Here is a 23,516-nt window from a genome sequence, read left to right as displayed (position 1 = left end):
TCTCTTGACTCTCGCTTTCTTGTTTGTAAAGTATGAAAGGGCAGGACGGGTTCAAGGAATAAAGTCAGACATGCAGTAGCCTGGCCTGCCTTAGTTTTCAGTGTTTCACAGAAATGCTTAGACCATTTATCACATATTACCTCAAAGTCTTTAAATATCTCTCATGGACACTCTTAAATATTATTATGGCTGGGCAGTGGTGGTGCACGCCTTTAATCCCAGCACTTGGGAGGCAGAGGCAGGCGGATTTCTGAGTTCGAGGCCAGCCTGGTCTACAGAGTGAGTTCCAGGACAGCCAGGTTACACAGAGAAACCCTGTCTCAAAAAAAAAAAAAAAAAAAAAAAAAAAAAAACAAAACAAAAAAAAAAAAACAAAAAAATGTTAAATATTATTATGAAGAGACCTGAGGGTTTTTAGTAGCTCGCAGACAGTTTGTAGTCAACAAGCTAGTGTACTTTATTTGGGAGTTGGAAATGGACGGTCCTGTTTAATGTGACTTCTACAAATTGCTAAGCTGAAGGATTTGAGTCCTCTAAGTGGTGAGCAAGATGTCAATTTGGGAATAAAGCACACTGCTTACCTACCTTTCAGTCTGCCATTCTGAATTTCTCCATATGGCTTGTGCCGAAACCTCCATCTATGCCCTGGAGGGCAGATGGAGCCTAACACAATTGTGTTATGTTGTCATAAGTCTCACCCTTGCCCACTGCATGTTAGCTATGCTAAAAAACCTAATTTTGTTTTTTCATAGTTTTCCAAACTTGAATGGCTCCCATAAAATATTCTTATGGCTGTTTCCCTAGAATGCCCTTCTGTTGCTTTCTTTTTATGTGGAAGAGTCAAACTCTCACATCGATACCTGAGAATGGCAGACCTGGCCTGTTTTAGAAACACCCCCAATAAATGAAACAAAGAATTAGGCTATGCGTCAATGGTGAGCTTTTTCCTGTAGAAATTCTTTACATTGGGCAGAATCGAGCTCCAGAAGATGGGACATGAGAGGATGTCTGGTTGCCTCACTCATCATTGCCCAGTGGACAGTGAATAGTTACTTCGATGTCACAGTTCCTTGTGTAGTCCCTGAGGCAGCAAGATCAGCCTCACCTAGGAGCTTGTCAAAACGAAAACCCTCTGCCCTTGACCCTCTGATTAGGTCCCGTAGGGCGAAGCCTAGCAGTCTGTGCACAAGTCTTCCAGGGCCTACTGGTACTGCTCAAGCAGTCTTTTAAGAATCTGAGAGTATCAAGAAAATATTAGAAGCTGAAATCGGCTTTGGTGTGGGTTTCGTGCTCTATGGAGGTCTTGATCACCTTCTGTTTCCCTTTCTATCCCGTTACACTGAAAACTATCTTTTTTTGGAGATAATATCACTGACTTCAAAGAAAAAGAAAAGAGGTCGAGTTGCTTGGGACCTGAGTGACAACTCAGTTGTGAGCTCAGGCTACAGCTGATGTGTTTGGATCCATTCTTCTATTTTTAGGACTGAATATTGAGCCAAAAGCTTCACACCTGCCAGGCCCATGCGCTACCAACCGAGCTCTTTCTCCAGCCTTGACATCCACACAGGCCTGTGCCCTCCTACTGCCAAGGTTAACAGCCTTCATCCTTATGTCTGACGTTTCTTGGGAGTGCTGAGGAAAGTTCAGCACGTTAGCTCTATTCTCTTCATTCAACCTCCAGGGAGTGTGTGCATCCCAGCACCACGCCCCCATCTCCACCTGGTCACCTGAGTAGTTATAGTGAACTCAGGAAGGGGCATAAAGGAAAAAGAACAGAGAGTAAAGGCTTGGGTTAGTTATAGTACCACCCACTACCTCCTAGTTGTGCGTCCTGAACTGTTTAAATTCTCCCAGGCCTTAGCTCTTCTGTGTCTAGAATGGAGAGTGTTCACCTCTGTCTTATGAAGAAAGTGCTTTCATATGCGTAAGTGTGAGAGTGCCTGGGAGTGATTTCCTCAGGGTGTCACTGTTATTCCAGGGACTCTCACCTGTTGTTTGTGTTTCTATGAAGCCAACAAGGGATAAAACTGGCTGGAGCCTCAGATGCTTGGCATGACTCCGTGACAGCACAGAACCACCAGCAGGGATTAATTATGACAACACGGACATATGTGTTTGCATTGCTTCTATGTTTCTGCATTAATCCAAGACAAAGTGTGAATTCCCACCATCCTCTCAGCTAGGAATTCTCCCCTAGGCACATTTTTATGCCCACATAAACACACTCCTACCTCATAAACACGCGCACACTCCCCTGCAAAATCTGCAGGTGACATTCAGTTCCTGCTGCACATTGTTCTCACCAGGGAGGGGTCTGAGAACTAGCAATGTGCCTTCTTCCTGTTTCTGATTCTTTTGTTTGTTTAGAGTTTCTTTTGTTTTGTTTGTTTCTGTTTGTTCCCCAGGACAAGGTCTTCATATGTAGTCCTGGCTAACCTGAACTCTCTGTCCTCCTACCTCTATGTCCCAAGGGTTCAAATTATAAACACGCACCAATACATCACACGCACCACCACACCCGCACACACCGACACACTCCCCATGCACCGCCACACCACTAGCCTTGGCACTTCTGGTTTCGGGTTTGGTTTTTGTTTTGTTTTCGTTTTTTAGTGGTTTCACAAACCTTGGGATTGCGATGCTGTCTACGCGCCCTTGGGCAAGTCACTTAACTATACTCTGTCTCAATACCTTTGATGTGTGGACCCAGCTGAGCCAGCCACAGAGGTCACTGCAAAGGTTATGTGGACTTATGTGTAATTGGGCACCTGGTTTGATTCCTTGGCCCACGACAAGCACTGCACGAAACGCTTTCAGCAGTTGTCTGTTGAGCCTTCTACTTGACCTGAAGTTCTAGAGTTTTTGCCACTCTCGGTGCTGCCTTATACAGATGATTGTCTGCACAGAAATTTCTGTCTTTTTTTTTTTCTTCTTTCCTATCTCTTCCTTTCCTCCATCCATCCCACCTCATCCCAAGAAAACAGGAGCTCAGTCTCCTTGGTAAACAACTCTAGTTCATGTTTCTGAGAAATTTTTTCATTGGCTTGAGGTAAGTTGTGGTTTGAACAGAAATATTTATAAGGTCTTTCTCTTCCCAACATTCAGTTTGAAATTTTCAGTGCACCGCCACCAACAGGTAATATGTTCTGTGATAGTGACACTGCCATAAAAGTTAATCAGGTCATCACAGAACTACTACATTTGTGAGTACATCTCAGAAAACATGATTTGACCTGTATTATGATACATATGAAGACACACTTTGGAGAATTAGCTTGTATATATAAAACCAAGCTTTTATCTGGTCCCTGGACAACAGTAGATATTTGAAAAAGAAACTGAAGCCCTTTTTTTTTTTTTTGCTTATTTGCTTCTTAATCAGGCAAGCACATAGTGAGGTGTAAATCAAGGCATCCGTATGCAATCTGGGGGATATATGAGGTCCAGGATGTAGAATCCATGATGATTACCAAGTGATTACTCCAGGAAGAAGTAACCAGAGTAATAACATTGCTAAAGGATTGCTCTAGGCAGTCCATGCCTAATTTACATACAAAGAGACTGAGGCTCAGAAAAGTCTCAGAAACAGAACTGGAAATCTAAGTTCAAACGCAGATATATGCGAATCTGGCCATAGACAGGTCAGTCCCGGAAACCAGCATAGGAGAAGGGGAGCTTTAATTCCTGGAAGCTATCCTCTGACCTCCACACAAGTTCTATGGAATGTGCATACACACACACACACATTAAATCAATTAAAAATGGAGAAAAACAGTCACTGCTTTTGCCACAAAATAATAATCACTATATTCCAGAGTTTTTAGTCAGAAAACAAGTTGTCCAGTCACCAGATAAGCTCTTTTTGAAATCAATTCCAGCAGCACTGGCCTGGCTTCAGGCACCACATCTTCTCTTTAGAACTCAAAGCATTCAATAACTCTTATAAAACATCTGTATCACTAAAGAGAATCAGGCATTATTTTACCAGATATAGAATCTGGAAGAAAACTGAAGTTCTGTCATTTGCTCAGAGTTAGGAGCAAAAGACAATTAAAATTGAGTTTTCAGGCACCCAACCAAATATTTAACTCTATTAAAAATGGCTACCACTCATTGAGTTTACATTACTTCCAACTGTGTTAGGAATGGCACATCAGTCTCTAGCTGAGCTCAGCACCCTTCCCCAGATGAACTGTCCCCTGGGCTGTGTTTCCACTCACTCTCCTGAACCAACCCAGCTCCCTTATAGACGGTGAAATGTGACTCCCAGCTTCTCTAACTTACAACTTTCCGGCTAGCTACTCTGATACATAAAGGAAATGGTCCCTAAGTCCAGGACAGAGCAGAGGCAGCCTACTGCATAGTTGTAAGGATTGCATGTGACCAGCTCCTCGAATCACAGAAGCACTCAGCACTTTGGACCGTGGAGGCAAAGATGATAATGAATGAAAATATTTTCAAAATGTATGTGAAGGTTTTCTCACCTGATCCCCCCCATCTAGCTGCACACGCTAGCCTTGTGCGAAAATAACCAGGCCATCTTCTTCACTGGGCATTATTTACACAGACAGATGCAAACAACCCTCAACCTGAACACAACACATGGTCCTTGCCCCCAGTACACTCCAAGGCAGTGTAGTTACAGAGGCTAAACAAAAATGAAGAGAGGGATTTAACAAACAATTGTATCCAGTACACTGCTGATTATAAGTGTAAAGAACCCTTTGAGGGGGGCAATGTATGATAAATTACTGACACAAACTTACCAGTCAGGAAACAGAATGAGAAATGGAATAGTCTAACTCCAGAAAACAGGGGAGAGGTCTGAATGGCTGGTACAGAAGCAGACAGGCTGGTATAGCGATGGACTGATTTACCAAGGAGCCTCAGGGATAGGTCAAAGCTGGCCAGAAATAACCAGGTGTCTGCAGGGATGCTTGGTGAACACAGCAGACTCCATGTCCCATCAGCTGGTGCCTTAGCTGGGTTCGAGCTGGGCTGTGTAGAACCGCAGTGAGGCAAACACCTCCTGACCATTACACTGCTTGCAATCTTCATTTCAGAATAACTCTCTTAAAAGTTCCCTTTCTCTGATATTTCACCTATAAACTCTCCTGGTAAAGCCCCAGTTTTAGTGGCAGCTGTTTCAAGGTTTTATTGCAGTCATAAAAATTGTCATGATAAGGAACACAGAAGTGGTAATTTTGTTTCATTAAAATTCCTGGTATGCTTACCCTGGGATGCTTCCCTAAGCCTCTAGCTAATTACTTTATGTATGGGGGTCTGTGACTTCTTCAGAAACTCCGCGGTGAAGACGTTTTTTGTCAATGGATATTTCCCTATCCAAATGTATGTGTAGATGTTTGTGTATAGCTGTGTTGTTGTGTAAAAGTGTGAGTGTGTGTGTGTGTGTGTGTGTGTGTGTGTATACATTCAATACATGCAGATGTGTGTGTATGTTTCGCTTTGTGTGATATATTGTCTGCTCCAGAAACAGTACCAGACACTGAGATTCTTCAACTCACTCCTCGGGAAGGAACTCCTATTTCTTTCTCACAGGAAACCCATGAAGAATTTGACTGATGGCAAAATGGGCTAGATTCCAAATAGTCGATCACTAGAAATTCTACACACACCTTCGTGTTCTACAAGAATCTACTTGTACCATCAGCTCCTCTCGGCCAAAAAGAAAAATGGAAGTCAGAAAACCTTTAATGTGTTGTGGCTGAGAAGCCTTCAGAAACTTTGAACCACAGTCCTGGGTTCAGCCTTTACTATTTGGCCAGGCGTGGGGACATACACAGGTAGCCCCAGTTGCAGGAGGCTGAGGCAGGAAGATCATTTGAAGCCAGGAGCTGAGACTAACCAAGTCTCAGAAATGATTGCTGTTTGTGCCAGAGATGATATGAATTGGAATTACAGACAGACCTTGCCTTTTAGGAATAAAATCAGCCCTGTGTTTCTGTGTGGCAGAGTCTGAAACATTCCTCTGGCTGTCACTTGGCTGTGAGCCAAGTCATTGCCCACTCCTGCTTCTCCAGGCCTTAGGCATTTGCAAACGCTGGGTGTAGAGACTATCCAGATGGATGGCTGCATCTTCAGCCATTTGGATTTAAGACAGAAGCACACACTGAATCACTATCCCCAAATTTTCCAACTATGAAAAGTTATCTCTTTTGGCAGTACTTCCCAACAATAAGAATTCTGTATGGTGTACAGTTATTTCATAGTGAAAGTGTCTTTCAGCTTTGGCAAACTTCTTTTGGGTCCCTAAAAACACTTTCACAAGCTCAGTCATCACCTCTAAATGCCAACAAACCCTGCCTACAAATTGCTAAACTTTGCTTTACATGTGGAATCCTGGAGCAGACTCTGAGACAAAGACTCAATCATTTGTCCACTAACGGGAGTCAGGCAAGCTGCTTCCCTGTAAACAGAGCACACATTCTGACTCACAGGAGTGCAGGGCACAGTTTTTGTCCTGCCAGAATCGTTTTTGAACCAATTTCATCTGCACATTTTTAGACACATCTTTCCTTGTACACATCAAACCCCAAATGTCTGTATCCTTTTTAAAGACTCAAGCACCTGAGCTATTGAGACTTAAATCCTTCCCTTCTGCTGACTCCCCCAGCAAAGATTTCAACTGCAAAGATTCTAATTCACATAAGATTCTAATTACAAGTGCCAGTATCCAGTCAAAGTTGGGACTCATTCCCAACTTTGTGACATGGCTCCGGTTGGGCCTAAACAAATTTATTTCATATTGGGTTTTTTTTTTTTTTTTTTTTTTTTTTTTTTTTTTTTTTTTTTTTTGAGACAGAGTCTTACAGTCCAAGCTGCCTCCAGACTTATAATCCTCCTGTCTCAGCTTCTTGAGTGCTGAGAATACAGGCATCAGACACCAGATTTGTTGATTTATTTGTGTGTGTGTGTGTGTATTGTGCCTGTATGAGTGTGTATGCACTACATGTGTGCCTGCTGTTTAGTGGACAGAGTGTTGGATTCCATGAAACTGGAGGTCTGGGTAGATGTGAGCTGCCTGGTCCAGATGGATGCTGGGAACTGAGCCCTCTCTCCAGCCTCTGCTTCATCTTCTGCAACTTGCTTAGTAGTTAGCTACATTCTCTTCAGCTGCTCTTCTGTGAAGACCTTGAAGGTTCAAGGCACTCCAGGCAAAGCCTAAAAAAGGGACAATCTGACATGGCTTGAAATAATTATTCAGAAATACCAGAGGTGTGGAGGGCTCAAATGGGACCACAGCATGAATTCGAGATACTCGGGGTGTGGGTGTAGAAGCCTCAGCATAGCCCTAATAACTAAACATGTAGCACAGATATGCAGCTCGCTTGATGAAAATGGATGGTAATCACAGAGCCCTTATCACCGTGAAGGCTCATGTACCATTTAGGATACATTTCATTTATCTGGTGACAGAGCCATCATGTTCCTTGGCCAAAGGGTGTTTGTTTGTTTGTTTTTTGTTTTGTTTTGTTTTGTTTTTCGAGACAGGATTTCTCTGTATAATCCTGGCTGTCCTGGAACTCACTCTGTAGACCAGGCTGTCCTGGAACTCAGAAACCCACCTGCCTCTGCCTCCCAAGTGCTGGGATTAAAGGCGTGCGCCACCACTGCCCATCTTGGCCAAACTTTTTTACATCAGAGATTTGTGCTTTCCAGACACCTCCTGGGAGATCCTCACCGACAATACTAGAGTGGGTATCTTTTTTAGACATGACTTTTGGGGCGTTTGAGACAAGGTTTCTCTGTGTAGCCCTGACCGTTCTGAAACTTACCCTGTAGACTGGTCTGGCCTTGAACTCAGAAATCCACCTCCCTCTCCTTCCCAAAGCTAGAATTGAAGGTGTGTACCACCAAGACAGGACCTATGTTAAGACATCTGAAAATGTGTGTGGCCTAGCCGGTATGGTTCTTTAGAGCAGAAGTATATAGTACTGGCCTCAGCTTAGAAACCTATGCATTGAAATACACGTAATAATAGCACAGATGTAGCACTTGTCTGTGGGAGGGAGAAAAGATATATGTAACAGCTCCTTATCGGAGCCCACTCTGTGGTCCTGCTAATATAAGTTCAAATGAAGGCCAGGATTCTTCCTACTGACCAATGAGTACTTTAGGGCTTGTCAGAGAGAAACTGAAATGCAAAGAGGTTGTTAGGGCTTTGGGACGAAGAAGGGCTTAAGAGAGGCCTCCCAGGGTGAAGAGACATTGTTGGAACCAGAACTGTGAACTTGCTGCATTCCCACAGCTCTGGACAAAACAGGAACTAGGAACCCCAGTGAGACACCCCCCCCCTGCCCCCATCCCCTCCGACCTGGGATCGCATTTTCTGGGAGGGTGGACTCTGTCTCCCTGGGGTGCACCGCATACTGTGGGCGTACAGTTTGTAGAAGGAAAATCAAAAGAAAGCCCCACGAGTTTGCCAATGTCTCAGATACCCAGAGTTGGCTCTGCCTGTAACAACCTCAAATTAAATTCCTCTCTGTCTTGCCCCTCTGCCACTCGGCCCAGGCTCACTTTAGAAACCCAGGGGCAGAGAACAAAGCAGGCAAGTTTGTTTTTCCAGAACAAATGGGGCGGTTTGGGGTCCTGGTGGAAGCCGCGCTGACAGCTGGCTCCGTGTTGTGACACTAAGGGCTTTAACACGGTTCATTCAAAACTGTTTAGTCTGGGGGCCTAGGATCCATTTATCAGCTCCAGTGTCATCGAGGCAGTTCTGATTCCCAATGATTTCATTGTCATCTGTACATGCCTGCCACAAACGAAATATAACTGAGAGCAGTTCCTGCAGAGTCACTTAAAAGCCAGTCCCTTTCATTCATGCTCCAGTGAGGGACCGGGCGGGTGGGGGATGGGGGGAACAGACAGACTGACACCTAGCTAGTGCTAGGGTGCTTAATAAAGAACACCTGGCTCACTGACTGTTTCTTCTGGCTCTCGCAGACCTGGCGTTGCATCGAGGACACATCCGGCAAGCTTCGAATCCACAAGTGTAAGGGACCCAGCGACCTGCTCACCATCCGCCAGAACGCGCGCAACCTTTACTCTCGAGGCTTGCACGACAACAAAGAGTGCCATTGTAGAGAGTCTGGTTATCGCTCGAGCAGAAGCCAGAGAAAGAACCAAAGGCAATTTCTGAGGAACCAGGGAACACCAAGTAAGCCAAGCCTTGTGACCCCCCACAGCGGCAGGCGGATCCCTTTTCCAGACAATCTCGTCTCACAATACACACATACAAATTAGATATCGGTGCCTAGATTTCAGAAAAACAAAAAATCATTGCTCAGTTTAAAGTAAAATAGAAAAAAATTGGCTAGAATTTTCACTTTGCAAATATATTCACTTAACATAGAATAAAAATGCTTCTAGTGACTTCCTAAGGCCCAGAGCATCCACACACATGAAAGGGCGCCAGTGGGTATTCCACGGTGCCAGTGGGGGAGGTTTAGATCCATTTGACTTTACCTACATGGTAATGTCTGATATGCCTGCCTTAAGTTGCTTTAAAAGTTAAGTTTCAGGTATCAGTTCACGTGTGTTTAACCTTAGAGGAAAGACAGAAGCAGTTTTTAAATAAGTATTTTTTAATGTTTTAGACTTGTATGTATCTTTAACTGTTGTCACACGTTGTATCTTGCTGAGTGGCAGTATCAAGTTAGTTGAATTCAGTACAGCATATACTTAGTGCCTACAATTTCTTTAGTAAAAACTCTCAGGTAATCGACACAAAGTTATATAGTCTACAGAAAACAGGAGGAACACCTACTGAACAATGAGAGTCTACTGCCACCTGCCGGCAAATTTGAGAAGTGGCTCAAATCTGTGCCTTTTCTGTGTCAGTAAACAAGTTCTGTTTAAACTCCTGTCCAAGAATTGGACACAAATCATTTAAGAGTCAGAGTTCCTTAGAGCAGACATTTTTGTGCTGAACAGAATAGACTTGAGGGTCATGAATCCTTTATCTGTATCTAAGTGGATTAGTCTTCACTGGTTTCCACAAACTCTTAAAGTGGTTCATAACCAGTACCAAAGAATTATGGGATTGTCTTTCCTCTTGGAAGGAAATTTTACATTTAAACTATACAAGAAAGTCACAGCTAAAATTAATAAGGGATAAGGTCCCCTCAGCAGCAGGAACACTCTCCCCTGCCTGAAAGCTTTCAAACTGTGATCTAGAACGGAAGCAGGTTTCCTCTTTTCCTGACATGATGGCGGTGCAAATCATCTGTCATGGGCAACCACTCCCTCACCTGGAAACTAAGGAGTCCTGTAGGGAACAGTCTCCCCTGTAGGAAGGCTGACAGTTGCGATCCCCGCCACCCCCCCCCACCCCACCCCATCTCTTCAACTCTTCTTCCTGACTTAGGAAGCTGGAGAGAAAAGACCAGAGGACTGTGCCTCGCAAAGCCCATGCGTGTAAGCAGAGTTCAGAGCTTGTACATTAAACCCTTACCCAGGACCCAGTGAACAGTAGGCAACGTGCCACAGTTGCGCGTGCGCAATGGCCTTACTCTTAGTCTCGCGAGTTTAAAACGTTACGTAGCTGATGCAAACTTTCACAAATTTAATCATTTTAGAGCACTGCCCTGTACTTGTGTAAACATGAGGTGTTTAGAGGAGTCATCTTTTTAAAAAAGCACCTCAAGGCAGTGGTGAGGCTAGAAGAGGAGACAGCATGTCATGGCTCTACGACCCATGCGTCCAGGCTTTAGGACCTAGGGAAAGGCCCGCAAAACTCAAGGTTTCGGTTCCCTCATGCAGAAAGAATGATAGAGCCAATTCATGTTTGATAGTTCATAAGTTTTTTTGGTGTGTGTGTGTGTACACCATTATGACAATACTTGCATTTCAAGATTATGAATTCAGGATAAGTACACAATACACAAAGGCCAGCTGAAGCTAAGGAAAAGATGGTCATTATAAATAATAAACAGAGACTACATATTTCTATGCTAACTGCCTTAGCCATTTATGTTGAAAACTAAATGTGGCAGCTTACAGCCTGCTAGCCCCCTTTACAAAGGATCGGCCGAGGCCAGAGCAGTGTGATAGCTACCACAGGACACACCCAGGATAAGAGCATTCATTTTGCTGCTGTGATTTCAGGGGCTATCTCAGAACCAAGGTGTCCCATGGCTATGCAGCCTGCATTGCCTGTCCCTCTCTAAGATTCCACGGTGACCAGTGATACTGTTCTCCTCCCACCCACATCTGTTCATCTGTGGTAATAAATTTCCCTCTCGTTCCAGAGTATAAGCCCAGATTTGTGCACACCCGGCAGACTCGGTCTCTGTCCGTTGAATTCGAAGGTGAAATATATGACATAAATCTGGAAGAAGAAGAATTGCAAGTGTTACCGCCAAGGAGCATTGCTAAGCGCCATGATGAGGGCCACCAGGGCTTCACAGGCCACCAGGCTGCTGCTGGTGACATCGGGAATGAGATGCTGGCAGACAGCAACAATGCTGTGGGGTTACCCACCACTGTCCGGGTGACACACAAGTGAGTCTCCTTGTGTAGTTCCCAGGATGGAGGACAACATGACCTCACACTCCATATAATCACCATTGCAGTTTACAAAAAATAGCAGTGCCCAAAGGCTTACCTGCATGGGGGGGGGGGGGGGGGCAGTGTACAAAAAAGCAAGGAGGAGCTAGAACCATCAGAGACCTAGACATGTGCTTTGGGGTTTGTCTCATATGATGGCTAACTAGCTGGGAACCCAGACAGAGCAATTCTGTCATATCTCAACTTAGCAGGCGTGGCTGGAATTTCCACCCCCAAGTCATTGCCTACAGAAGTGTCTGCAAATAGATAGAAACAATTCGGGGGACTCGTCCATGGTCCGTGGGCCTCCAGATTTAGAGCATTACAGAATCAGGCCTCAGAAGTGAAGCACACCTTAAAGGAGAACAGTGGATCCCAAAGAATCTTCTAGAAAATGATTGTGGAGCTGGGATATGTAAGATAAGAAAAATCTGGCTTGCTTCAGGCAGAAGGAAAGGGCTTTGGAAATCATAGAGAGGAAACAAACATCACTATCTATAGGTTAATAGACACACACGGCTCTTCAGTGCCTCCTCAAATTAATCCAATCTTTTAAAAAATTTATTAGATCTTTCTTTTGTCCCCAATCTCATCAGCATGGGGTGCCATGGAGTGGCAAGTGCTCCCAGATTTAAGTTTGTAAGAGTTACATACCCTCCCCTTTCTATCAGGGGCTGTTACTTTATTGCAAAGCTTAATGGTGGGGAGAAACAGCTGGGTTTTCAGAATGTTTGCCTAGTATGCAAGAAGCCAGGCCTAGGGGCTGGAGGATTGGCTGGGAAATTACTCTTCAAAACCAGGTTTAGTTCCCAGCACTCACAAAGAGGTTTACAACTGTCTGCAACCCCAGTGTCAAGGGATGCAACACCCACTTCTGGCTTCTAAAAATACCACATGCACCTTGTACACAGACATACATGCAGATAAAATACCCATGTGCATAAGTAAAAACAAATAAGCAAATAAGCCCTGGCATCTGGCGTTGATCCCAGTATCACTTAAACTAGACACTGTGGAGTGCACCCATGATCCCAATTCCCAATGTTCAGCAGGATCGGAAGTTCAAGTCCTGCCTGGGAACCATGAAAAGAAAGAGCTGGAGAGTCTGAAGGTGTGTAGTACAGCCCTGTGTAAAGTGCTTGTCTAGCCAGAGACCCAGATTAGAGCCTCAGCACAGTCAAACAGGAGAAGGAAAGCATCCGAGTGTCAGTGGAGTGTTTGAGGTGGGTTTTGGGTTTGTTGTTGTTTAGCAAAATGATGGGATGATAAGTTTCTTCCAAGAAGCCATTTTGCGTTGTGACTTTGAAAATCTATACACACGTACACACACATGAAAACGCACACACACATACATGCACATAAATATTCACACACTTTTTTTTCTGTGTGCATTTGCTAGCACTTTAAAAGCTCAATTTGGGGAGTAGATCCTGTTCGGTGGAGAATGAATGTGAAAGGTGTGGCAAGGTGTTTTGGGGGATAATCTTGTCACAAAGCAGTGACCCTGTCCCTTGTCCAGGCAATGGCCAGGACCCGTTGTCATTTATCTTTGTGAGGGAATCAGCTCTAAGCTCAGTGGTTTTATCTACAGGAAGAGGTGAGGGTACTGAGTGCTCTCTCCGGTGTTTGTTTGTTGATATTAGAACATAAGCCTGTTTCTCTGGGTCCTCTTGGATTTTGCAGATGCTTTATTCTTCCAAATGACACAATCCATTGTGAGAGGGAGCTGTACCAGTCTGCCAGAGCATGGAAGGACCATAAGGCGTACATCGATAAAGAGGTCAGCCGTTGGGCTGGAGAGTCTGGTCATAGAGAGCTCGGTTGTCATAAGCAAGGGGGTTCCATGACCGCACCACAAACATACAAACAAGCAAGTGGGTCCACATGGCTGTGTCCTCAGCTCCTTAACCCTCTGTGACTGGGGGACATGCCATGTGTCCATATCCTCATTTTTGTAATCGCCTAGAAACTGGAAAATATACCAAGAGATTTAATCTTCCCCCAGTGGTAGTGGGAGTCCTACTGAAAGCAAGAGTGGGAAAGGGAGGGGTGAATCTGATAGTCTTTTGCATGGTTTTGAGAAAATTATTTAATTATAAAGAGGTATCTGTTAATGTCTCCATAGCACACTTGTTGGAATATACGAGTAAACATGTGTGTTCTATGACTCACTCTTCCCAGCTATTCTGGGAATAGTCACAATTACGTAATACAGCCAACAAGGTGGAGGATATTCTGTAAACAAAAATCCCCATCTTAGAAGGTTGTATGATTGTGTGTTTTCCAGATCGAAGTTCTACAAGACAAAATTAAGAATTTAAGGGAAGTGAGGGGACACCTAAAGAGAAGGAAGCCCGAAGAGTGCAGCTGTGGTGAGCAGAGGTGAGCATGCATCCTGGGGCGGCAGAGGTGAGCATGCATCCCAGGGCACCTCCTGGTTTATTAATGCTGTGTGTGAAGGCGTTGCCATAGGCATCTTGGCCTTACCCACAATGGCAAAAGAATAACTTCCTGTCATGTGTGTGTGTGTGTGAGAGAGAGAGAGAGAGAGAGAGAGAGAGAGAGAGAGAGAGAAACCAATTAACCCAGTGAGAGGTTACATATATTAGACTCACGTTCTGACCCTCTGGCCTGCAGCTATTACAACAAAGAGAAAGGTGTCAAACGGCAGGAGAAGCTAAAGAGCCACCTTCACCCCTTCAAGTGAGTGGCTTCCTGTTTGTCTGTGTACTGGGGCTGGGGCCGTCCTTGGTGGCAAGAGAGATGCCTGCATTCCACATAGGATGGTCTGTGGTGGGAACTGGCAGAGAGTAACAGACCCCTGACTAAATTAGGGTACTCAGCAGAATGACCTGTGGTAGTGCTGGCCTCTGGAGATGTAAGGAAGCACATGGCTATTTAAACCGTGGCAAAAGTTGTATGTGTGAGAGGCTTTGTATCTGAACATCGATGACATTTAAACTATGTGGGAAAACAAAAACACCAGCGGAGGCTCAGAGAATGGGAAGGAAGGGAGAAGAGTCTGAGAGGTGGAGGGTGAGGAAGATGCTGGGGCAACATGTTCCCCTTTGAACATGACAATGTTGTTATACTCAGCGGCTTGTTGCCGTGGTGATTATGGGCATAAGATCGAGCCAGCCAAAAACTCTGGTGAGGGTGGAGTTCATGAGGCCCACCCCTAACCAAGGAGCTACTGCAGTCGGTAGCTGCGGGAGGAGGGAGAATCATTCTTCTTTAGGGCTGGACCACTGGTAGGCTACCCACGCTGCAGCACTAGATTCAGCGTGTTATTAAAGAAAAAAAAGAAAAGCACATGAAGTTGGGAACACGACGTGCAAAGGGAGATCTGGGTTGAGGTGCAGTGTGAAGGGGACACGCGGAGGGTGGGGATGGGGGTGGGGTGCGAAGAGGGACATGTAGAGGTAGATATGACCATATCTCATTGTACACACAGATGGAATTCTCAAAAAAATAATTATTTTAAAGAAACGATAAGATATTTATTTATTTATTTATTTATTTATTTATTTATTTGGTTTATTTCAAGACACGGTTTCTCTGTGTAGCTCTGGCTGTCCTGGAACTCACTCTGTAGGCCAGGCTGGCCTCAAACTCAGAAATCCACCTGCCTCTGCCTCCCAAGTGCTGGGATTAAAGGTGTGCACCACCACTGCCCGGCTAAGATCTTTATTTTAAAAGGTTATCATGTATAACTTGCCAAAGGATATTTGAATCCACCCATTTCAAGCCATCTGGTCCAACTAACTGGTCACTGATTCTGTGGTTGCCTGATATGCACTGAGCTATCGGGAGATCACATCATTTGTCCAAACTTTGCGGCTGGGAAGATGCACTGACTCATGCCAACTTTCATTCCCATCGGTGCTTGAGAACAAGTAATCGTCAGGTTTAATCAAGTTCTAGGAGAGCTGTCATTGGGCAAGTGACACTGGCTTTATTTGAAGCAAAGGTCACCCAAGCTCATGTGTCTGTGCAAGGCTCAGAACAACCCCACTTACAAAGTACTTTCTGGTTGTCAAAAATGTTCCTTGTCTTGGTCTAGGGAGGCTGCTGCCCAGGAGGTGGACAGCAAACTGCAGCTCTTCAAGGGACATCGTCGAAGGAAGAAGGAGAGGAAGGAGAAAAAACGGCAGAGAAAAGGAGAGGAGTGCAGTCTTCCTGGACTCACCTGCTTTACCCATGACAACAACCACTGGCAGACCGCCCCATTCTGGAACCGTAAGTCTCCCACACGTACACCCCCTGGAGTACAGAGAGCACCTCTCCTAAGCCACTCAGTCCAGGGGGACCCAAATGGGAAACCCCACATTCTGTGCCCGAATCATTTTGCTAGAAAAAACCAATTACTTGTCTTTAGAAACTTTGGAGGGTTTTTTTTTTTTAAATTTGTTTCTTTGTTTTGGTTTGTTTGGGGTTTGTTGTTTTAATTTTTGTTCTAATTTTTTAAGTTTATTTATTTTATGTATATGAGGACACTGTCTTTAGACACACCAGAAGAGGGCATCAGATCCTATTACAGATGGTTGTGAGCCACCATGTGGTTGCTTGGGATTGAACTCAGGACCTCTGGAAGAGCAGTCAGTGCTCTTAACCACTGAGCCATCTCTCCAGCCCTTTGTTCTCATTTTCAAAGATATGGTCTCTGTATGTATCCCAAGCTGGCTTGAACTACATAACCCAGGCTGGCTTCTTATTTGCAGTCCTCTTGCCTCAGCCTCCAGAATGCTAGGATTACAGGTATACTTTTTATTTCTAGAAACGTTGGTATTTTTGTTTAAAGATACCAAGTCTCTCCTTGAGGTTTTCACACAGAGGCTTCCTGAGGCAGATTCTACCCAATAACCTCTCCTATTGTTCTAATGTAGCTGGTTGGTAGAATAAATGCCTGGGGCACTTTTATTCCAAAAAGATTGGTTTCTGCTTTAATTCTCTTTTTTTCTTTCTAATTTCTTCTTGCCTCATATATTATATCCTGACTACAGGTTCCCCTTTCCCATCTCTCCTCTTCCTCTACCCTTTCCCCCAGATCCATCTTCTGCTTTAATTTTAATGCATCTATCTTCAAAGGTATAAAAACACAGTAATGACCCAGTAAACCCAGGGCCCACACCCTCCTTATCCTGGTCCCCTTTGGTGGAAGACCATGGGTTTCACACAAGTGTTCCATTTTGTCTTGAACAGCACAGGATGGGGACTAATTGTGCCAATTTGAAGAGTACACTTGCTTTCTCTGGTCTCTGTACAATGTTCCCTAAGCAGTGTGGGCGTGTGCATGCCCTAGGCTCTAGCAGGGTATACCAGTGAAGGCTTATCAGAAGCACAGATAAAACCCTCAGCCTTCTGAAGGTCAGTGGGCAGGACCCAGGTAGCTTCTCAAACTGGCATATGGAGCTCCCCCAGATCATTCAGTAGAACATGGCAGGCCAGTCCTGGGCAGCTTGTGCCTCTCAGTTCTACCACTGCATGAATTGTGTGGGTGTTTACATGTGTGTTCACAATCACAGTGAATCTTAGTCATAGCACACAGCTTGTAATGTGGCTCCTGAAATGGAGTTTTGGAGATCTCTGAAGCCTTTCTGATTTCAGGGAGGAGGGTCTGTCCGTACTACACTTGAACTCTGGTGAGAAGGGGAAAGAAAGCAAGCAAATAAACTACAGAACACAATTACACTCTGTTGCCATGGAATGAAACAAACGGTTAAAGTTTCCGTGGGGATTCTTTAGAGATAAGAAAGGTGTGTGTGTGTGTGTGTGTGTGTGTGTGTGTCTGTGTGTGCGTGTGTGTCTGTGTATTTCCACCACTGTGACAAAATACATGATGTTGTCAACCTAAAAGAACAAAACATTCATTTCTGCCCAGAATTTTTAGTTTCCATTTGGCCAATGGGTCCTCTTCCTTTTGAGCTTGTGGTGGGGTTTCATGGTAGAAGCACAAGATAGAGGAGTGTAGGAGGAGCTAAGGTGGGTGGAGTAAGGAGAGGAAGAGGAGGAATAAAGGAGAGGAAGAAGAGGAGGAAAGGAGAGGAAAAGGAAGATGAGCTAAGAGAGAGAGAGAACGAGAGAAGGGAGATGGAGGCTGATGTTCGCTTGTCTGTAGCAGTCAAAGGTAGTTGGTATATCTAGGTTGGGTATTGGGTTACACCTCTGATTGTAAGGGTATCTTGCTATTGATCATTACTAAATATATAAGCCTTTAGATAATCTAAGCATTAGAGTCTCATCTGTACTGAGCCCTTGTGGTTGGTGGGATGGTCCTGGTACTGCCCAGCCTTGCAGAGACAGCGTGGAAGATTGGCAGAGCCATCTCCCACACTGGCGTCTCATGGGTAACAGGGCTGGTGTTTCTGGCTGGCTGTTTTTAGCTGCTGTGCACATGTGCCCTCATGGCCTCAGAACATGGCGTCTGATTTAGGCAGAGACACTGCAGCCTAGACAGTCGGCTTGACCGGTGGCCATTTTTTAAAATAAGTACTACAACGGAGGAGTCTATCCACTTCATGGTACCTCGGAGGCAAGGAGAAGAAAGAACAGCAGAGCCCCACAGTGCTCATCAAGCTTAGGCGCCAGGGATGTAAGACCTCCTAATAGGCTCAGGCTCAGAGAGGCTTGATACTTCCCAGTAACACTGCTGCGGGGCCTCGAGGGACTCTCAGATTCAAGCTGCAGCAATGGATCTCTTTAAAAAGGTGACAGTTAAGCTGGAACCTAAAGAGTTTCAGGAACATCGTTCAATGGAAGAGGTCAGCATCCCAGAACCAATGTGATGTGCCAGAGACTGGAAATCCCCTTCAAGAACAAGGCAGGATGACCTACAGCTCGCCTACATTAGGAGGTCAGCTGCCACAGTCCTGCCTAAGCCAACACCCCAGCCACTGCCAAACCTCCTTCCTGTGTGGTCTCCCACATCCTCTCCTCATCTCTATAAACTGTCCTTCAGAGTCAGAATGACCTCCTAATGACGTCTTGTTTCTTCTTCTAGGAAAGACCCACATGGTATGCATTAGCCCTCTTCTACCATTCCGTCCTTCTCAATTAAAAATTTTAAATTATATTTGTGTGTGTGTGCGTGTGCGTGTGCGTGTGCGTGTGCCTGTGCCTGTGCCTGTGCCTGTGCCTGTGCCTGTGCCTGTGCCTGTGCCTGTGCCTGTGTCTGTGTCTGTGTGTCTGTGCATGTTTCTGTTGCTCTATGTGTCTGTCTCTCTGAATGTATGCAGGTATGTCTGGAGCCAGAAGAGGGCACTAGGTACATGAAACTGCAGTGAGAACATTCAGGAGATGCCCACTTTTTTACATGGATGTTAAGATCTGAACTTCTGACCTTTGGATTTCATAACAAGTGTTTTTTTTTTAACTGCTAAAGCATCTCTTCAGCCACCTTAAAATGTTTTTTTATTATGCCTCCACAAGTTACGCAGGTGAACACATTGGCCATATTTAATTAGGCTCCTCTTATACTATTCCACTAACTTGACCTGTGTACTATAAAAAAAAACTTAACATAACTGATAACAGTAAAACCATCTTAAGAGTCGTTTTCATTTTAACCTCTGTAGTGCCGAGCACCAAAGGATGCTTTTCTTTTGGCTGCAAGGATGTAATGGTTATCTAAGCAAAAAGTAGATGCTGTCAGATGTTGATTCGGTGAGTTGCATCATTAGTGTGCCGAGGCAAGGGTGATCTTCAATTTTTAATATCTTCATTAACTTAACAGTCATTTATTGAAATTACACTGTTAAATTTCTAACATCCTTGGGATTTATCAATTACTTGTGCAGAACCATCAGAAGTTATTATACTTGTATAGTTTATGAAGCAAGTTCAAAACCCATTTAAATTATTGATTTGGTAAATTTCTACGGAAGTTAAAAGTGTTTGGTTGCCTGGATTTTAATATGTAGGCACAAACTAATGTTCACACAAAAAGAATATAAATTATGAATGATGTATTGAGAGCACTTTCTATGGAAAAAAATCAAACAAATGAGAATGTTCCCTATTTCCCAGATAGTCTTTTGTAAAAATGTTTCTGAACTGAAGGAGTGGTGAATGTGCAGAACACAGGGGACTATAGATCAACAAACTCACTATCTGTATGCCATTATGGCTGACACATGGCATTGGCTAGACTCACCTGGCACTCAGGAGGCAGAGGCAGGATGATCTGAGGCAAGCCTGGGCTCCATGGTCCAAGCCCATATGCTGGGCAGCAGGAAGAGTAGCGTACAAATTCACCATCTGGAACAAGTAAGCCCTGATGAAGGGTGTCGGCACTCTGGAGGTTGCAGCCCTTGGTGGTAGGTTATGGTGCAGAATTCACTTTCCCTTCAGCTTGTAACTGCTTTTTTTTTTAACAATCTGGTCTGTTAAAACATTTGAAAATGTAATCCCTTCTTCACTGTTTGAAAGATCGATCGATCCCCTTTAACTTGGGGACCAGATCTAGTGTGTCTAATATGGCAAAGGGTAGTAGTCTCAGAGCTGACCTCAGCTTCCAGTCTGACTACCCTGCTGCCTGCTGTCAGCTACACAATGCTGGGGCTTAGGTTTGCCGCCTACACGTGGGTATTGGTACAGTGATGTGTCTAACTGTCCTTGGAGAACTAAGAGAGGTAAGATATACAGACATCTTACATCAGAAGTACATCCCATTTACTGCATGTTTTAAGAAATATTTGCAAAAAAGCACATTTATGAAGCCCCATCATTACCCCCCCCCCCCCCGACAAACACACACACTTTTACCAAATGAAGACCAAATGGTTTGTTTTAAAATGTGATTTTTCTCAAATACTTTCTATTAGTTAGCCAGGGAGCCTATGTGCAAAAGATGTTGACAGTTAAATCTTGTTGCATATTGAAATATTGTAGAGAGGTCTTGGGGAAATTCAACCAGTAAAAGTGTTTGCCATGTAAGCATGAAGACCTGAATTCATTCCCAGAACCCATAAAAAAAAAAATGCTAGGTTAGGTAAACATGGTTGCAGTGTCATTGCTGGGGAAATAGAAATAGGCAGCTCCCCGGGGTTTGTGGCCAGCCAGTGTAGACTGCTTTAGGGAGTTCCAGACCAAAGAGAGATCCTGTTTCAAAAAGCAAGGTGACTGTTACCTGAGGAATAACACCCAAAGTTATCCTCTGTCCCCTACATGTTTACCTATATACACGAGTATACCTATGTAGACTCTCTTGTGTAGTGCGTGGAAGCAGCATCTGTCCATAAAAAAACGATATCCAGTAAGCTGTGGGTGGGACACCCAGATAGAGAAAGGAATGCTGGGAGATAGTCAGGTGGGATGATTTGTCACCCTGACTCTGAGAAGACATATGAAACTGAGGAGAGGTACCCAGCCATGTGGCACACACAGAATAGAATAAACATAACTATAAGTTATGAACTAGTCAGGAAACCTAAGCTTATGGCCTAGGCATTTGATAAATATTAAGTCTCAGAGTTGTTATCCATGAACTGGGGTGAGGGTAGAGAAGATTGTGGCTACACACACATGCATGAATGCATGCATGCTCCTGTACACACAAGAACAGTGCAGGAGAGGCTCTTCTGTAACTGCAAATGACATCTCCAAGTCCATCAAGCTGGGTTCCACCCCTATCTAAGACTGTCCCTCCATATGTGATTGTGACACTGGCTGTGTGACCTTGAGACAAAGCAAAGACATTAATTCTGTTGCTTTATAAAACAACCATGTTCTCCTCTTCCAGAAAAGATAAAAATAACCATAAATAGAAACTCTGGTACTTTCCTCCCAGTGTTCCAGCCACTTGTTCTGGTTTGGAGGCCACCGACTTCAAGAGTTAAGGAGGGTAACTTACTTAGTGGCCTGAAACTTGAGCTTGGTCTTCAGCCTGTATGAGCCCCTTGCATTTTCAGATTTCACAGCCAGTTGGTATGAAGGAAAGGATGTACTTGTCTTTGACAGCCAATCACAGCACTTAGAAGACAGGACCATGAAGTTTGTAGAGAAATATTGACATAGCCATCTTGTGAAGCTTTCTCATTCTTTCCTTTGTGCTGTTCTTTGCTCTTCTCCATCAGTGGGATCTTTCTGTGCATGCACAAGTTCTAACAACAATACCTACTGGTGTTTGCGTACAGTCAACGAGACGCACAATTTCCTGTTTTGTGAGTTTGCTACTGGCTTTCTGGAGTATTTTGACATGAATACGGATCCTTATCAGGTAAGGCGCTATGTTTTCATCCAATGAGGGTGGTTAGAAATGGGATATGCTAACACATGCTAAAGGCCATTCTCCTCTCTTCTTCATCTACAGCTCACAAACACAGTACACACAGTAGAACGGGGCATCCTAAATCAGCTACACATACAGCTGATGGAGCTCCGAAGCTGCCAAGGATATAAACAGTGCAACCCAAGACCCAAGAGCCTGGACACTGGTGAGAAAAAAATATTACTTCCATTTAGAAAATTCTTTGTATTATCAAGATTTCTTTATTTGTAACATTTCTGTGTATATGTGTATAGTTTAGGGTACTCGAACTGTATGTTTATGAGAAACTCTGTAAAACTCTGTAAACAGATAAAAACGGAATTTGAGCTCTAAGTCTCTCCCTCTGGGTACAGTCAGAGAAAACTGAAATTACTGAAAGACTGAGAAGTGTACCCCCCCATAATGCCTTGCATGTGTCTGTGTATTCTATCAGAAAACCTTGGGTTTTGGCAGAAGCATCTATAGGAAGGTGAGGGTGAGGCTTTGATGAGTCCCTGGCACTGCCCTGAACAGTCCTGAGGACAGCAGAAGCTCTTCTTGTTACAGTTACGTGGTAGACACAGTGTCCTGCTTCTGCCGGCCATCATCTGTACCCCGCTACCCTCATCTGCATACCTGCCCAAGACAAGGGATATCTATCTCTTTTGCCGCTGTGGCCCATTTGAAAATAGAGAATATTTAGGAAGCTCATTAACTCGGAGTCTTAATTGGCTCCGGGAAGATGTTCTGGCCCTGTCCTGCTGTGCCTGCCTGATGTCTTTCTCCTCGGGCTTATATGTTGGCTCTTTGAACGGTCTGCTCAGCCTGTGCCTTGCTAAGGAAAAAAGTCATGATTTGTATCATTTCTGTAGAAATGTAAATGTCAGCTATTCGCAGAAGGCAAGAAAGGAAAAGAACTGAAGATGGCCCGGACATCCCTACAGGATGACAAGCCGAAGTCACTGGCATTGGAAAGCAGTTTCCAGGAGCCACATACTCTTTGTGACACAACTTGTTACTGTGCATAGCTAAGGTTGACCTCCAACTTACTGTGTGGCCAATCTCTCAAATGCTGAGACTATAGGTATAAGTCACAAAGCCTGACATATATGCAAGAACCCTGCCCCCTCCCCTACTCTGGTTTTGATTCTGTGCACAGGTCTATGTCTGTATTTGGGTTTGTGCACGTGTGTCATGCCAAAGAGGCCTGGAGAGAGTGTTCTCATCCCCTAGAGCTGGAGTTACAGGCAGCTGCAAGCCACCTGATGTGGTACAAGAAACCAAACCCTTGTCCCCTGGAATAGCACTATACACTCTTAACCAATGAACCATTTTTTTTCCCAGCATCCCTAGCAATCAAACCAACAGCCCTTTCTTTGGTTATGCCACATTTTGCTGGTTACGGTTTTTTTGTTGCGGTAAAGCATGATAACCAAAAGCCACATATGGAATAAAGAGTTTGTTTCCATTCATAGTTCCAAGGGGGTAAGAATCCATCACTATAGGCAAACATGGTAGCAGATGGTAGGCAAGGTGCTTGGAGCAGGAAACTGAACAACAGGCAAAGAACAGAGAGAACAGTAAGTGAGGTGAGGTTTTAAATGCTCAGAGCCCACCCCCAGGGACACCCCCCAAAGGTTCCATACCTCCCCAAATTGCTTCTACAACTAGGGACCAAGTGTTAAAACATCCGAATTGATGG

The 23,516-nt window shown here is 44.4% G+C and overlaps 1 protein-coding gene across 6 annotated transcripts in view; it reads left to right on the top strand.

The window, feature by feature from the left end:
* Sulf1 (sulfatase 1) overlaps nucleotides 1-23,516 on the top strand; it is a 158,911-nt gene that overhangs the window by 123,661 nt on the left and 11,734 nt on the right. For all 6 annotated transcript variants that reach the window (XM_076924354.1, XM_076924356.1, XM_076924355.1 and 3 more), the window contains 8 exons: nucleotides 8,965-9,178; nucleotides 11,271-11,523; nucleotides 13,252-13,348; nucleotides 13,856-13,950; nucleotides 14,206-14,271; nucleotides 15,632-15,807; nucleotides 21,642-21,784; nucleotides 21,878-22,001. In XM_076924354.1, the coding sequence (XP_076780469.1) occupies nucleotides 8,965-9,178; nucleotides 11,271-11,523; nucleotides 13,252-13,348; nucleotides 13,856-13,950; nucleotides 14,206-14,271; nucleotides 15,632-15,807; nucleotides 21,642-21,784; nucleotides 21,878-22,001 (1,168 nt within the window). The remainder of the gene's footprint in view (nucleotides 1-8,964; nucleotides 9,179-11,270; nucleotides 11,524-13,251; nucleotides 13,349-13,855; nucleotides 13,951-14,205; nucleotides 14,272-15,631; nucleotides 15,808-21,641; nucleotides 21,785-21,877; nucleotides 22,002-23,516) is intronic.

This window comes from Arvicanthis niloticus, chromosome 25, assembly GCF_011762505.2.
Source record: "Arvicanthis niloticus isolate mArvNil1 chromosome 25, mArvNil1.pat.X, whole genome shotgun sequence".
Taxonomy (NCBI): Eukaryota; Metazoa; Chordata; class Mammalia; order Rodentia; family Muridae; genus Arvicanthis; species Arvicanthis niloticus.
This window is presented reverse-complemented; position numbering and strand designations above follow the sequence as displayed.